At 40.3% G+C, this 16,060-nt stretch overlaps 2 protein-coding genes across 5 annotated transcripts in view; one reads left to right on the top strand and one right to left on the bottom strand.

Moving 5' to 3' along the window:
* Window positions 1-695: 695 nt before the first annotated feature.
* LOC127367216 (complement C1q-like protein 2) lies at window positions 696-7,640 on the bottom strand. Its single transcript, XM_051406893.1, has 5 exons — window positions 7,524-7,640; window positions 6,106-6,239; window positions 3,332-3,485; window positions 3,099-3,221; window positions 696-1,652 (listed from the first exon to the last, which is right to left on the bottom strand). The coding sequence occupies exons 2-5, from the start codon at window positions 6,109-6,111 to the stop codon at window positions 1,372-1,374; spliced, it is 564 nt and encodes a 187-aa protein (XP_051262853.1). The 5' UTR covers window positions 6,112-6,239; window positions 7,524-7,640; the 3' UTR covers window positions 696-1,371.
* Window positions 7,616-16,060, top strand: part of kcnab1b (potassium voltage-gated channel subfamily A regulatory beta subunit 1b) — a 39,034-nt gene continuing 30,589 nt past the window's right edge. Inside the window, exons 1-2 of one of the 4 annotated variants that reach the window (XM_051406870.1) lie at window positions 7,779-7,888; window positions 15,185-15,743. In XM_051406870.1, the coding sequence (XP_051262830.1) occupies window positions 15,529-15,743 (215 nt within the window). In that variant the 5' untranslated portion in view covers window positions 7,779-7,888; window positions 15,185-15,528. Of the gene's footprint in view, window positions 7,889-13,877; window positions 14,377-15,184; window positions 15,744-16,060 lie in introns of those variants that run through there. The other 3 variants (XM_051406862.1, XM_051406856.1, XM_051406846.1) reach the window with 3 other exon arrangements.

Below are 16,060 nucleotides of genomic sequence, written 5' to 3'. Positions count from 1 at the left end.
TGACTGCCCCACCCATTTATACACCTGTTCCTCAGTTGGCCATCCCTGCTCACCTCCTCACCTGCATCTCATTTCCTCATCAGCCGTGCAGATACTTAACCCTCTTTGCAGCCAAAACCTGATTTCACCTGATGCAACCGGAACAGTTTGGAGCGTGTCACGTGTGATCTGTGAGAGGTCGAAATGAAATGCACTTTTTGTTCTATTGTTCAATCTTATCAGATATAGATGTTTCCTCAAAATGTCTGCAGAATGTCCTGAATCAGTTTCTATATCTGATGAATGTATGCTTCAGTACCGGTTTACAGACAAAGTGTTTCATCTAGCTCAGTTTGTGTTAAATGTCGACCAACAGCGTAAGAGGGTTCTTAATGTTTGTTGTGTTAAAGACGGAGTCCCTGCCTCAGAGGCCTCAGTTATGTTTTGTATCTGTAATGTCTGAGGTGTAAGATTGTGTTCATATTTGGTTTAACATTGTTTGACATTTGGAGGTGTATTATATTTCTTCTTCCGCGTTCATTATATTATTGGTCTTGTTAAATAAAATTACCCATTGTTTTCTGAACTTTTATAACTTTAGTTGTGGTGCTTTATGGTAGCTCTGAGATTAGGTCGAACAGAAAAACAAGTTAATAAAACAAACAAAATATACGAGGACACAAAAAAGATGAGACATGATGCAGGAACATGTTTGCTACAGTGAAACTCGACAGTGCTAAATGTATGAAAGTTCACAACTGCCAGTGTTAAAATAAAAGTATTTCATCCAGTTGAAAATAACCACCTGTGCCACTTGTGTGCAAGTTTTTTTTTTTTTAATTTTGATTTTGAAAAGTTTGATTAAAATTCCATCGGTTCTTGGAGCTTTATTGATATAAATAACATTATAAAGACAAAGATAATATCAATGAATAAACACGTTTAAATTTTCAAAATCATGACAGGGATTGATTCAGATTTCTTGAGCTGCTATCGTCAACAATTATAGGATAAAGTGTTTTAATCCACTCTACACTATCTGTCCAGCACCAACAGCTAACAGAGAAAATTACAGACCGGCTGATGACCACAGTCAAAGATCTAGCTGCTATAGATCCAGACATTTTTCCCTCTGGTTGTTGGAAACCCTTAAACTAAAAATTAATGGAATGTTGGACTTAATCTCATCAGGTACACAGCAACCTTATAAGCCAACGTAACAGCTATCTATATATATTGTGGTCAAAAAAACAAACACGCAGAACAAAAAGTTATTGTCATCCTGAAAAAGAGTGTCCTATTGATTATTTGATTAGTTTATTGTAACATAACCACTTTCCATTTCTAGTTTTTAAAACTGTCTGTTTCTTGCTAATTTAATCTTTGATCCACTTAACGAGCGGATAACAAAAAGCCAGCAAAGGTGCTGTGGTTATTGTCATTATCAAAAATCCAGGTGTTTGCTCTGAGTCTCATGTACACGTGGTCACCCACATTAAGATGTACAACCATGCCATTGGTTGCTGTCTCATAGCGATTTCCAGCAACATGGTTGTACACAGTCACAATCTGCACTCCATTCTTCATCAGTCGCAGCCCCATTGGTCTATTTGAAACATTATGGCCGGAGAAGCTGAAGTAGTAGTATCCTCTGACCGGAGCGGTAAAAATACCTACGGATGATGAGAGAATTGTATCATACCTCTTTAAGTACAGTAGTTGTTGTGATTTCCATTTTATACAGATGGATCAATATATCTATGAAGACATATCAGTTTAAGTTTACCTGTTGCAGGGTTGTATGTGCCTGTGTTTGAGAGGACTGTCTTGTAGGCCAGTGTGATCTCAGTGTTATATGGTCCAATATGTCCAACTCTGCCCAGAGCTGCTCCAAATGCCACCTGGACACCTTGAGAGGTTACATGAAAATAGAAGGGTTTTATAATGGTATTTAAAACTGAAACTCCCTGAAAACATTGAAAAAGATACACACGCAAAAACAGAAGAAAAAAAAACTAGCATAGTTGTGTTTCTTACCTCGGACCTCGGCCACACAAAGGCAGAGGAGGGATAAAGTCAACACAGCCACTGAGGTCTTCATCTCTCGTTTTTTCTGTTTGTCTTAATCAGCTCTCCATCTCTGCTTTATATACCAGATGAAGAAGGAAATACCCTTGAATTGAAAAAACAAAAGGCTGATATCTTTTGATCTGTTTGAAAACATTTGTATCAGGGATATGATGGTTTTATAACTGGCCAAAGGTTTCTTTAATTATACCCTTTGTCAACAAAATCCCTGGTAATTATTTACAATTGTCTATCTTCTTTACTTAAAAGATAAGGCTGGCTGGATATTTCTAAATCTGTCTTAATGTCAACAATTCCCATAAAAAGACTTATATTAACAATTCATTGATCCTTGGCTTACTTAACTTACGCCCTTTGCTCTTCTGGGGATCATAGGTCATTGTCTATGACTATGAGTATACATTTTAAAAAAATGCATTAATCCTGGGGCACCCGGTTAGCTCAGTCAGTAGAGCTGGCGACCCATATACGCAGCAGCCAGGGCTTGAGTCCAACCTGCAGCCCTTTGCTGCATGCATCTAGCTCAGTTGGTGTTAAATGTCGACCAACAGCGTAAGAGGGTTCTTAATGTTTGTTGTGTTAAAGACGGAGTCTCTGCCTCAGAGGCCTCGGTTATGTTTTATATTTGTAATGTCTGAGGAGTAAGATTGTGTTCATATTTGGTTTAACATTGTTTAACATTTATGGAGGTGTATTATATTTCTTCTTCCGCATACATTATGTTATTGGTCTTGATAAACAAAATGAACCTTTGTTCTCTGAACTTGACCATTAATTATTTTATAACTTCAGCGGCGGTGCTTTATGATAGCTCTAAGATAAACTTGAACAGAAAAACAAGTTAATAAAACAAACAAAATATACGAGGACACAAAAAAGATAAGACATGATGCAGGAACATGTTTGCTACAGTGAAACTCGACAGTGCTAAATGTATGAAAGTTCACAACTGCCAGTGTTAAAATAAAAGTATTTCATCCAGTTTACTCCAAATGCCACCTGGACACCTTGAGAGGTTTCATCCAGTTTACCTGTTGCAGGGTTGTATGTGCCTGTGTTTGAGAGGACTGTCTTGTAGGCTAGTGTGATCTCAGTGTTATATGGTCCAATATATCCAACAATGCCCTGAGCTGCTTTAAATGCCACCTGGACACCTTGAGAGGTTACATGAAAATAGAAGGGTTTTATAATGGTATTTAAAACTGAAACTCCCTGAAAACATTGAAAAAAATACACACGCAAAAACAGAAGAAATGTTTCTTACCTCGGACCTCAGCCACACAAAGGCAGAGGAGGGATAAGGTCAACACAGCCACTGAGGTCTTCATCTTTAGGTTGCTTCTGTTTGTCTTAATCAGCTCTCCACTCTCTGCTTTATATATCAGACGAAGAAGGAAATATTCTTCCAAATAGAGGACCTAAAGGTGAAAAACGTTTTATTTTTTAATTTTTATGTAACACCCGTCCCATGTAGCTATGTCGATTATATTTATCTGCTGCGTGTAATAGTACTCTGGGCGGGGTCCTGGGTACGGTTTAAGTTTAAGTAATCTATTACCTGTACCTACAAAATAATATAACTCTTATGACCTTATTTCCCTTTTAACTCTTCAACTAAAATACCAAATAACCTGTATTCACTCAAAAAGCATTAACCCAAAATATGTATTATTTAGGATATTATACGACACAACACATGTGCTTTAAATGCAATATGTCAACATTTAGTCATTTATTATTAAACAAAATAATACTTCAGGTAAATCATGAAAATATGTCAACACAAATAATACCCCATATTAAAAAACACAAAACAGTATCCTCCTAATACCTTAAAGACTTTAACCCTTTAATCTACTCTAATATCTTAAGTGCATAGCATCTTTAACATCCAATCCAATCCAATCCAACTTTATTTGTTAAGCACTTTAAAACAACCAAAGTTGACCAAAGTGCTGTACAGGAGAATAAATAAGACATCATAAATAAAAGACATAACAGCTCACATGAGGCGCAAAATAACATATAATACAACAATAAAATGAAAAGACATAAATAAAAATAATAACCATGCAATAACAAGCAATCAAAAAGTAAAAATAACAAATACAAAAAATAAATCAAGTAAATAAAGTCGACATCTTACTAGGTGTCAAAGGCCACAGAGAAGAGATGGGTTTTAAGACCGGTTTTAAAAACAGACAGAGAAGAGGCCTGTTTAATGTGCAGAGGCAGATCATTCCATAATTTAGGAGCAGACACAGCAAAGGCACGGTCCCCTCTGAGCTTCCGCTTAGTTTTAGGCACACTCAGGAGCAGCTGATCATCTGACCTGAGGGGGCGGACGGGTATATAGGGGTGTAGAAGCTCAGATAGGTAGGGCGGGGCAAGACCATTTAGGGATTTAAAAGCAAATAAAAGAATTTTAAAATGGATCCTAAATTGAATTGGCAGCCAGTGGAGTGAGGCTAAAATGGGGGAAATGTGCTCATGTTTACATGTACATACATGTAAACTTTAACTTCATATTGTGGGTCCACACTCCCACACACATACACACACACTCAAGTTGCAACATAAACCAAAATGTAAACCAAACAGTTGCAGGCCTGAATCGTGGCTTGGGAGCGTTGAGGCCTAAAAACTGTAATGGCCGCTTCACTTGTTCAAACAAGCAATCAAAATAAAAAGGCACGTGCAAGTGTATCAGTACTCAAAAAAACCCGGGAATGGTCAGGGGGTAGATGAGCAAAGGCGCGCTGCTGGAAACCCCGCAGAGCAAAGAAGAAACAGCAAGCAGGAGGAAAACACAGTGGTCCAAAAGAGCTTTCCCACTCCTCACTTACAGTCACAAATGTCCGTCTCCTGAATCAGATAAACCGCTAAGCAACAAGTCCACATGCTGTTTCATGGCAAAGCTAACAATATGAAAGCAAAGCTAATCGCTAATCTCGTTTTTTACACTGTAACAATAAGTCACAGTACGGGAAAAAGTTCACAAACTCATATTTTACCTGTTGTTGATGACAAAAGTTCAAACCCTTAGGATAAACTGGTCGTCAACCATGAAGTTATGAACATTATTGCTCTCGTACAATTCACAGTTCACTCAACGGTGATAGACAGCTTCTGCATTTCTCCACAAACACCAACCCCACCCTTCTACCTGAGAATATAATTTGGTTGGCTGTTTAATTCAGGACAGTCGAATTACAATAAAGAACACAAAGACTTGGATATCAGGCATGAACCAAGTTAGGCTGTAAGGCTGAATACACAATACAGATACATATAAAACAAACTATGCTAATTAAAATGAACTCCATCCTTTGACCTCTGAACTGTAAAGATTATACATCTTATATTTTAACACATTTTAACCTTCCATTTACATTTTAAACAATATTTATATCCATGTTTTTAACCATATTTAAACATGTTAAACCTCTCTTTCTTAAACTGTTTACTTTCTGATGACTACATGAATTATCTTCATCTTGAAGTCTAAAAGTATTTTAGCCAGGGCTACATTTATATTTGTTAACTTGGTCTAGGTTTTTCTCCCTTAAAAAAGCATAAACATAAAGAGGATATTATTTATGTTGCCTTTACATCTAATACGCCTTTAATTTAATGATGTAAAAAAGAACAACATAAAGCAAAACAATTGGCTAAATTAGAGAGCACAAAATATATTACATAAATAAATGTTTACTGCAAACCAAGACTCAACAGCAATAATGCCGATCTTTGAGAGTACGTTGAGATATCTGCATGTGATTGACCACAGTGGCTTCCGCTTTGAGGGTCTGATTTCTCCAGCAGCGTTGCCTTGCTGCCTGCAGGAGTCAGATTGTGTACAAGTGTGGATGAGTCACTCTGGTCTTGGAGGGAACAGTGAAGAAAAGACCTCACATATCCAGGGACTGAAATAGACTAAATGCTCTGCGTCTGCCTCTCACATTGCACACTGAGTGGGAGGACACAGCAGACACACAGAGGTGCTCTCAGCTCCCACACATTCATCCAACATCTTACCTCCATATACTCATACACTTAGACCTGTGAATGAACGATGTGCGTTGTTGTTGGTTGGTGTTTGTGTGTGTGTCAACGTGTGTGCGTCCACTTCCATCTTCATGGCTTCTTCTGCCAAGCTGTGTGTTCCTTTTCTGCATGAGCAAAGCACAAAATGTACAAAGACTTCAGGCTTGATACTGTGAGAATGTAAAACTGAATTTTTCCTTGGATCTGGCTGCTGTATCCTCTCTGTTCACAAGAGGGCAGGCAGGTACAACGGACTGAGAGAGAAGAAGGTACCCATACTTCACATATACTGATTGGACATGCTCTTTCCACTAATGTATTACATTAGGGTCACTGGATTTTTTTTTTTTACCTCTCTAAATTACTTCTAGCAAGCCCTTGCCCCCAAATTGTGCAGACAACCAAACAATAAGTAGCCTGATGTGGAGCGAATAAAATATACAATCTTTTACTGTTTGTCAAAGCAGTTTAAAATATGTATTATTAGTAATAAGAATAAATTTTAAACAAGGAGCACAAAGAGCTCCGAGAAAGGCAAATACATTTCAGTAACAGGGCCTTTGGTCATATGTGACAGCAATATGCGACATAATCACTAAGAAATCTTTCTCTCTGATAAAATAGAAACATGTTATCATAGAAAGCCTTGAGTTTACCGTGTTGAAAGGCCAAAACTTGCAGATCTATGAGGCCTTTTTGGAGAATGAAAACATAATTCAGTAACAATAACTTGTGATATGGCCCTAAAGTCTTGTGTATAGCTTTTTCTAAAAAGCAGCCACTAAGGCCGGAGGTTGCAGTTATATTACACAAAATGTGTCGACTCAATCTGTGACATGAGCCAAGGAGGAATCTGGTATCAGTTCACAATGAATGAATACAAAGATTCATTGTTTAATCATTTACTTTAAGGAACCATTACCAGAGAAGACTAGGTGGAATCAAATTTTGTTCTCAGCTGCAACTTGAATCGGCTGTACACACAACAGATGTATCAAGGAGATATTTCTGACAAGTAGACAGAAATATCCCTCTGGCTTTGTTCGGCTTGCCTCACAGACAAGCAGGCTTTTCTCACTGGAGCCACCGGGAGCTCAAACAAAAGCTGCCTTTGTCTTTTAATTTGTCAATCATCTAAGAATAAAGTTGACATCACAGGTATGGCCCTCAGAGATTTTTCTGCCCCCCTCTCTGTTTTGCTTTGATGTTAGTATGTTAATTTTGTTTTGTGTGTACATCTGTGGATGTCTGGCTGTCTTGGCTTTGTTCAACTTTGATATATCTATAGATATTGTGTCGAGGTATTACTTTAAATCACTCTCTTGGCCCTGGGCATGACAAGAACTCTTCAGCAAACAAATACGGATATCCTCTGCGGTCCCGCATGACCAGCATTGCATTGTACTTACATGGAGATGTTTTTAGGCCGGATTCTCTCCCCAGGATGACTAAATATATTGAAAAGGATTTGCTAACAAAGGAAAGTGTCCCATCAGCCTGTGGGAGACACGGTTGATCCAAACATGTATCTCAAGGCAGCCTGCAGTGATATTCCCGTGTCCAGACAGAGGCCGAGGCTGGATCGCTGCCCCAGTTCCATCCAGCAGAGGCAGGGGGCAGGAACCAGGGTTCAGCCCTCAAGCCCCACCAGCTGCCTTCCAGGAAGCTTTGAAGCCAGCAGACCTCGAGAGCAGCAGAGTTTGGAGGAGCTTCTTCATGTACACAGCCATTTGTTTCAAGCATCCATCCAACCCACTGCCAGCATGGTCTACAGGTAGGATACTGTATTCTAGAGAAGGCTGCAGCAACTTAAAAATTCGAATGCATTCTGTAAATTCAGAGAAAAGAGCATTATCTTATATAGTGACAGGCAAATCACAGAAGGAGATTTACAGCACACAAGTTTTGCATTACTTATATTTTGCATCATTTTGACATACTATGTTAATTCTACTGAATGAACTTCAACTTTTTTTGATCTCAAGGGTAAATGGGAATTTAGTCTGAGCCCAATCAGGGTAAACAGCAGCTTGTTTGTCAATTCACTGCAATTTGTATAATTTATAAACCACTGGAAGAAAGGATTAAAGTTTAACTCTGCTCAGCAGGGTCCCTGTCCTGTTAAATACCTAATGCTTTCATCATCTCCTGATAAGGAAGAGTCTTTCTCAACACAGCGAGACCCAGCGCTAATTCCCCTCCGCAATGAGACTTGACGTTTAAGGCACATGAGGCCATCATCAGGCATACTGCTCTGTCTTCAGTAGCTTCGGCAGGTTTCAGCTCTGTGGAAAGACTGAGGATTTGAATAAGTAATGAAGTACGGGACTAGTATTTGATTGTCATGGCAAAGCATAAAGAGACTGAGCTGTCAGCAGTAATGATCAGATACATCATTATATGTTGTTTCTGGGTACAATAAATTACATGTGATTCCAAATCCTCATTCTACCTCATATATCACTGTGTGTGCACATAATGACGAGCGGTTAGAACCACATTAATGTACCATATATCTGGGTTGTATGTTGACTGTACATCAAGAGCATGATTTTTAACAATAATGATAACATGATTAAAGAATATGGCCTATTGACATTTAAGAAAATGCACTTATTTTCTTTCTTGCCAAGAATTAGATTAGAAGAGTGATACCATGTTGATGCCTGTACGCTTGATGGGAAGCAACGTCGAGGAGATTGTTAGCTTAACTTAGCATGAGAGCGAGGCTGGAAGCAGAGGGAAAGAGCTAGCCTGGCTTTGTCTGTCCAGAATCAGTAGCCCATCTACAGTAACCCAGAACGGGCAAACCAAACAGATAGGGTGGCTTGTGTTTTTCATGCATTTCACGGCCACTGTGCTCTCTGCTTTGTGCTTGTCAGAGGAGAGTGATGCAAGGTTATTGCAATCTGGAACTATACTGCTTGTTGCCACTAAAGCCTACACAGTGGTCACTAAAGAAATCTACCTGTACCAAAGCCCTTACATTTTTACTAGTGAACATGTTATATCTCATTTGTTTCATGTTTGTTTCATCAAGTTGTGGTTTCATGGAGGTTAATTACTTGCTGGACTCTACCTCGTCTGGACGCTGTGACTTTCTTGCGTTTCTTTGCATTTTTGTTGTTTGCCTATGCAACGAGAACATGTTAATTAGTGAGCTTGTGTTGCTGGTTAGGTGGATCTTTTTTTTTGTACCTTTGGACACAGCCAGACTAGTTGTTTTTGCTTTGTTCCTAGTCTTCGAGCTAAGATAAATTAGCTGTCTGCTGGCTGTAGCCTCTTATAGGGACACCCCATTATTCAGAAAACCCCTGAAAAATGTCCCATTGGACCGCAAGCCCAATCGTCCCACTGCCTGTTATTTGGCGAACAAAACACCACTGCTACGAAAATCAGTTTTTCTTAAAATACACACTATCCCTGCAGTTTTTCATCCTTAATATCTTATCTCTTATCTATCTTGTATTTGGAAGTGCAGTAAATGGCATGTCATGGTAATAATAACAAACTTCAATAAGATAATGGTTTGGGTTATTTATATATACGTACACATAGATTGGTGATACTAGTGTGGACTTTCGGTCCAACGGGGCTATTGGGGGTAAGCATATCGATCTCAAGATCTAACTCACAGTAATAAAGCGAATATGTGATTCCCAAAATGCCAAATTTTCTTTAACAGACTATATGTTGTTTGTTTTATCTGTGAAGAACTAACATGTAAAAAGTGACCATTTGTGGTTTTACAGCTGGGTTTTTGGACTATTTCTGAGCCATGTATTGTGACTCTTTGTTGTCTTTACATTTTGGTTTGTATTAATTAAATAAATAAGATAACATGTTCGTCAGGTTTAGAGGTGTGAGTCAGCAGATTTATTTTCTTTTGGGGAGAGCTAGGCTAGCTGTTTTTCCCCCCAGTTCCAGTCTCTAAGCTCCTTTTACACTGGACAAAAACCATGAACCAACACCTATTAGCATCTGGCTTTTGTCTTCTTTTTGTGGGAATGGGTACAATCCGCATTTATACCAGGGTCAAATGTAGTAGTCACAGGTGTTCATCGGCTCCAGCTCCAGTTGGCAACACAGAACTTTAAATTGCTTACTAACAGTGTTAGCTGCCATTAGCTACTTAGCAGTCCTGTTAGCAGGCTACCTGGACTGGGAGCTCGTAGGATAGGTGGAGGTTTGTTTACACTAGTAGCATATAAGAGCTAGCATAGGAGAATGAGGATGAGAACCGGAGCCGGGCAAGCACGCAACGGAACCAGGTTCACAGCCTCCGAGATCAACGGATGGCCAGGTGATTTACAGTGGCTCTGACCAGGACTCTGATCCTGGGGGTTTGTTTTTTTTAAGTTGGAAGTTATTCCATGTTTTGAACAACAAGACTTGTGGGATGTTATACTGTGTTTATTATTATATTATTTCTTTATTTTGGTGTAAACAGGGCTACCTCTAATTTAAAATTTAGAGACTGGTATCAATCTCCTCACCTATTGTAACTCTAGGCAGGAAAGCAAATGAGCTCTTTCCCCAAACTGTCAAACTATTTCTTTAATGATATCCCTTTTGATTGATTATCCTAATAACCACAATGGTAACAAATTAATGAAGCTGATTTGTATATAGCTTTACATCTCCATGGGGCATAACACTGTTAAACCGTGATACCCCAGGTGTATTTGTTGTGAAATGAAATGAAATGAATCCTGCACTTTTTCAATAACACTCGATACATAATGGCTAAAACTGGGCTTGTAAGCCATTTATTCCGTGATTCAATTCTGCAGGTACCTAAACATTTCATCAACACCGAGTCTATGAACTACTGAGTGCTTCACAATTAGAAATGAAGAGCTCTGCAGCCACTTCCCTTTATCATTCAATATCCCCGCTATGAGGCCATATGCCTGCTGGCCAGACACATAAGGTCACTAGGCATCTGTAGGGGTTGTCACAATAAAGACGTCAGCATTCATCAGTGTCACCATATGCAGTGCTTTCAAAATGAGAAGGGGTTGTGGCAGTAGCTGGCCTGATAAAAACGCTGATGGTGATAATAGGAAATGTCATAATGGTAGTGGTGGAAATGATGGTGATAATGGAGTAATTATAAGTAATAAAGAGGATGATGTGATAATGTAAATGTATGACAAAATTGATCGTTTTGGAGCTGTTAATGAAGGATAGGTTGTTTCGGTGATGATGATGATGATGACCTTGCATTTTAAAGTCAAATCCTTCTCGTATCGTCCCCTCCTGTCAAGCTCCTTTATCAGTATTTCATGCCTGTTTGCTGGCCCGAAGTGAAATTTGTAGCACTTGATAACTGTGACTATTATGTCTACACAGAGTCAGTACCACCCTATTAAGGCAGATTAAATAACCAGTTCTTCCTCTGTGGTGTTGTACGCGCAATGCATCACAATGACTTGTGCTCCCGGGTCTAATCTGCAGCACAGGGGAAAGACTCGGAGTGAGGGAGAGTGCCATGTTAAATGGTGATTTAGAGACGAAAGATGGGAGAAGGTGGGGGGAGAGAAAAGACGGACGGAAGATGTGAGCAAAAAAAGGGGAATGCAGAGGAAAATGCATAGAGAAAGAAGTGATCATGCGAGTGGGAGAGTGGGATTGCCGCAGCAGTGACGTCACAGACAGCTTGGAAAGGTTTTCCCCATTATTATCTCTCATTTTCTCAACAGGAGGTTAGTGCTGATAAGGAACTATCTATTAGACACTGAATAGCCTTTTCAACATGAGCCTAACGTGAAAGCAACACAAAAATCTTTTAGTCAAGCAGTAGACTGTTTACAGGGCTGTAATTATATGACATGGAATCTCATGTTGCTGTGAGCTTTATTTAGATAGCAGTGGCTGTTATGGGCGAAGAATTCTGTTCTCTATATAAATAGATGCAATATTTTGGAGGAACACAAGCAGTGCTATCAAGCTATGCTGACAGATGTTCCACACTCTGGGAAATCCAGGGTTAGGTTAGAGGTATTTATCAGTCTCCTCTCATCTATTTCAACATACGTACTCACCATATGGAGGTTTGTGTCTTAGCAACAAAGTTTCAGAACTCTATTATAGGTTCTTAGTGGAGCAATTAAAGCAGAGCGGTTTGCCTCAAGGTAACAGCGTTATCGCCCGTTGGGGATTCCAGCCGAGAATGTAAGATCTAGTTGACGCTTTTGACTGACACACTTTTAAATGGGATCGACAGGGAGGAAGTTGTAGCCTTGGAGGTGCTGGTGACATTAGAGGGATGTTGCAACTGTGTCCAACAGCGCAGCTACCTCTCCAGAGCGTCGCAGAACAACATGAAAAAGCCCAAACAGGCGTTTGCCGGCAGGCAAAGAGCCTGTAGAAGATGCAGGAAAATGGCAGTACAGCAGAGCTTAAGTTGCTGTTTTTTTTTGTTTTTCTAAAAGGTCTTGTGATTTAAAGGCACACACCACTGATTTCATTCAGCAAGATCAGTTTACTCGCCATTTTGCGGCGGGAACTTTCCGAACTCTGCAAAAATAATATTGATGATGTCATCATCGGTTTCAGCTTGAGCTTTCAGACCTCAGATCCTTAACAGAAAGCCTTTGTTACTCAGAGCAGGAGTTTAAAAGATGTAGGCATTTACCAGACAAGGTCTTATAAATGACTCTAGTTTCATCATGGGAAATCTAGCGATGTTGGACCATGACCCAGACTAGATAATACGTCAGGATATTTCAGCCTCAGTTGGTTCAATTTTTACCTTAAAAAAAAGGAAAAATAGACTCTTGTCAGTCCCCTGACTTTATGGATATGCATAGTGTTTGTCTTCTAATAATTATTATAACTTAAAAGGACAAAAAAAAGTTTAAGCTCTGAGGGTCATGTGCCAAAAGGTTTTAGTAGCATTACACTGCCTTGAAGTCTACAGCAATCACATGCATTACAAACACTTGAAATGATAGTACTAAGGTATAACCTCAACTCACATTACATTTCATCACACAACATATCATTTCTCAACGTACATAAAAATCTAAATGACCATTGTGCGCAACCTCACTCCCCCAACTTTTCCTACTGACCCAGAAGCCAACTTCGGCATCAAAAAATGTTGGGGCCCTGCGGAACTGATCTTTACAAGTGTCTGCTGTTATCAAAAGCAATCACAAGGATATAAATAAAACTGCGTTGGCCTCGAGGTTCGTGGATGTTCAATGAACCGTGAAATCCTGCATTGTCACATTACTGCTCAGTGGGGGAGGAAAGATAAGATGCTGCGCTGCCTCAACGCTGGTTTATTTCACTGTGCCACTTATAGTAACATCTGCTCTGAGTTGTTACTATCAGTGTAGGACTCCCTTTTTCTTCTTTGACACTGTAATGAACTATAGCATGTGCTATAGAATTATTGTTGTATAAACTGTTATTCTATTTGTACAGGGGTCATACATTGGAAGTTGGCACTGATGACATGATTGTGAAGGTTACTGCAGTGTAAAGAGGGCATTCACTGTGATGGCCGACAACAGAAAGAGCGGTTAGCAAATAAAATGCCTCTTAAATGTGACATTCACATGTCATTTGCTTGGTTATCATCCACCATATGCCAGCTTAACACCCTGCCTGAGGTGGATTTCTTTAAGTAAATGAACACATCAACTCAGCTCCCTTGACTTCCATTCACAATATATCTCTATTTCTCTTCCTCTCTCTCTCTTCCTCTCTCTCTCTCTCTCTCTCTCTCTGAGTGTGTGGCGCCATAGTGAAAAACACTGCAGTTCTTTCAGCCAGAATCAGTCAGAGCCAGCCTATACACTCTGTCTCTCTCCCTCATTCAGCGCCTGGCTCACTCTCTCTATGCTCAACACACGCTGCTCTTCGCCTCCACACTGCATCTGTCCTCTTCTCCCTGAAGTGAGGTACCATGCATCCTCCTTTCTCCTCCTCCTCTCCGCTTCTCCGTTACCATTCTGGGGTCCCTTTATCAGACAGAGCATTCTTGCTGCAAAGCCGGGGACCATAAAAGCAGTGTAACTGTGCTTGAGGACTTTGGAGACGGGACAAGTCTGTTTGCCGGGTCTGAGGACAGCTTCTGGAGACTCTGCTGCTGCTGCTGCTTCTGTTGGGATGCAGATCTTTGCAGGACCTCTTCTTGCTGTGTAACACCGCTTGATTCCTATTAAAGTTGCAGGAGATCAGACTTCAATCAAGAATCTCATCCTGCTTCATCCTTGTTTGACAGAGGACGCTGACAACTCCCTGTGTGTAAGAACACTTGTATCAGTAAAGATTCGGTTGTATGTGTTTGTGTTGTAAGTGGAAGCAAATGCAGCTGTTCACCAGAGAAGATTTGTGAGTGTCTACAGCATTTATTTGCAAGCCTTTGCTTTTCTATGAAAGCATGTCCTTATTTTTAAGATGTGTGATGGGAGTGAGAGAATGTCTGAGATTATGTGTGTGCAAGTGTGTACAGTGTAGAAAGCACAATGTGGTGGTACGGTGTTACTCTCCTCACTCCAGGTGTTTGACTAAAAGGCTTAGCTGCGGTTGGAGGGCGAGAAAGGCTCCCCAGGCACCCACAACTCTTCGCTGCCTGACAAAACCTCCCAGACACCCTAGAAGAGGCATGACAGACAGACTTTGTAAACAAAATGGACTAATTAGAAATAAGCAAAAGACCAAATTTGAGTTGGAAATGGAAAAGTGCACAGTGCTTTATGTAGGATGAGGTGAGGAAGATTAAAAACAGGACAGACACAGAAAGAGAAAAATTAGATAGAATGACATGTAAAACTAGGGCAGGATTGCTTTTGCACATTGCCACGTTGAAGCAGCTTAAAGGTGTTCGCAGAAAAAGTTAAACTGGAGAAAGCGGTAAAGAAAAAAAAGAAGTCAGTCTTCTTTCTGGTTTAGCAGGACCTCCTCACACATATAACCCTCACCCCTCTAACCTTCTGCAACAACACACTCTCTCAAGTGCTCTTCTCCATTGGGCGACTTTTTCAACGACTCATTCAGTGCCTCTTCTCCTCCATCCTTCTCCCTCCATTTCCATCCTCTCTCATATTTTCAGGTGGTGTCCGACTGGTACAGGACCCCTTTCTCTACTCCCCACACATTGATTGGATTGCACTGCTGCTATGTCCGATCTTGATGCAAGATCAGCTTAAGATTGTTCACCCACAAGACACTGAAGACACAATCTCATGCTCCCATCATTCCTGCCTATGATTCCTATATGAGATTTAGCAGCACCAGGCAGAACTGGCCTGGACCACTGACTTTCAACTTCACATAAGAACAACAAGGACAAAATCTCAGTTCCACGGTCAGAAAAAAAAGACTGTTAAGTACTTTAAGGACACAAACAAAGCTTTGTTTGTCTTGGAGCAGCTCTAGTGGCCTTTGTCAACAGCCATGCAGGTGTCTTTTGCATGTACGGACCACGGGCTGAAGGCCCCGCGTAACGGTGAGCACAGCAAGCAGAACGCCACCAGCCCCAACACAGCCAGCCAGGCCAGGGCCCGCTTCCGGACCGTGGCCCTGATAGCGCGCAGCCTGGGCTCCTTCACCCACCGTTACCACCACAACCTGAAGGAGTCCACCGCCAAGCTCACTGGCATGAAATACCGGTATGTAGACTGATGGTGGAGACTGTGTGAGAAAGGAGAGTGAGGAAGACGGAGGAGGTGTTTTTTAGTTTAGTTTTCTCTCCTCTGCCCAGTTTATGCTGTGAAAATCTGCCACAACTCTGAATGTGAGGGGAGGAAAATTAATAAATGAATATGAATGACAACATAATATAATATGGTAGAAAGAGAAAAGCGAGACTACATAAATTAATGGCCCCTGATGGAGACAATGAAGATACATGTGCAGTGACAGGTGATGAGTGGGAAGGTGTGTGTGTTTGTTTCAAGACATTTTTCCAAGATGCAGATTTATTGGC

The sequence above is a fragment of the Dicentrarchus labrax genome, unplaced genomic scaffold (genome assembly GCF_905237075.1).
Source record: "Dicentrarchus labrax unplaced genomic scaffold, dlabrax2021, whole genome shotgun sequence".
NCBI lineage: Eukaryota > Metazoa > Chordata > Actinopteri > Moronidae > Dicentrarchus > Dicentrarchus labrax.
This window is presented reverse-complemented; position numbering and strand designations above follow the sequence as displayed.

Coding starts and splice junctions, on each gene's coding strand:
- LOC127367216 (XM_051406893.1), bottom strand. Junction 3,222..3,331: donor TTGTGTGGCTGAGGTCCGAG/GTAAGAAACATT, acceptor TAACCTCTCAAG/GTGTCCAGGTGGCATTTAAA. Junction 1,653..3,098: donor CACATACAACCCTGCAACAG/GTAAACTGGATG, acceptor CATCATCCGTAG/GTATTTTTACCGCTCCGGTC.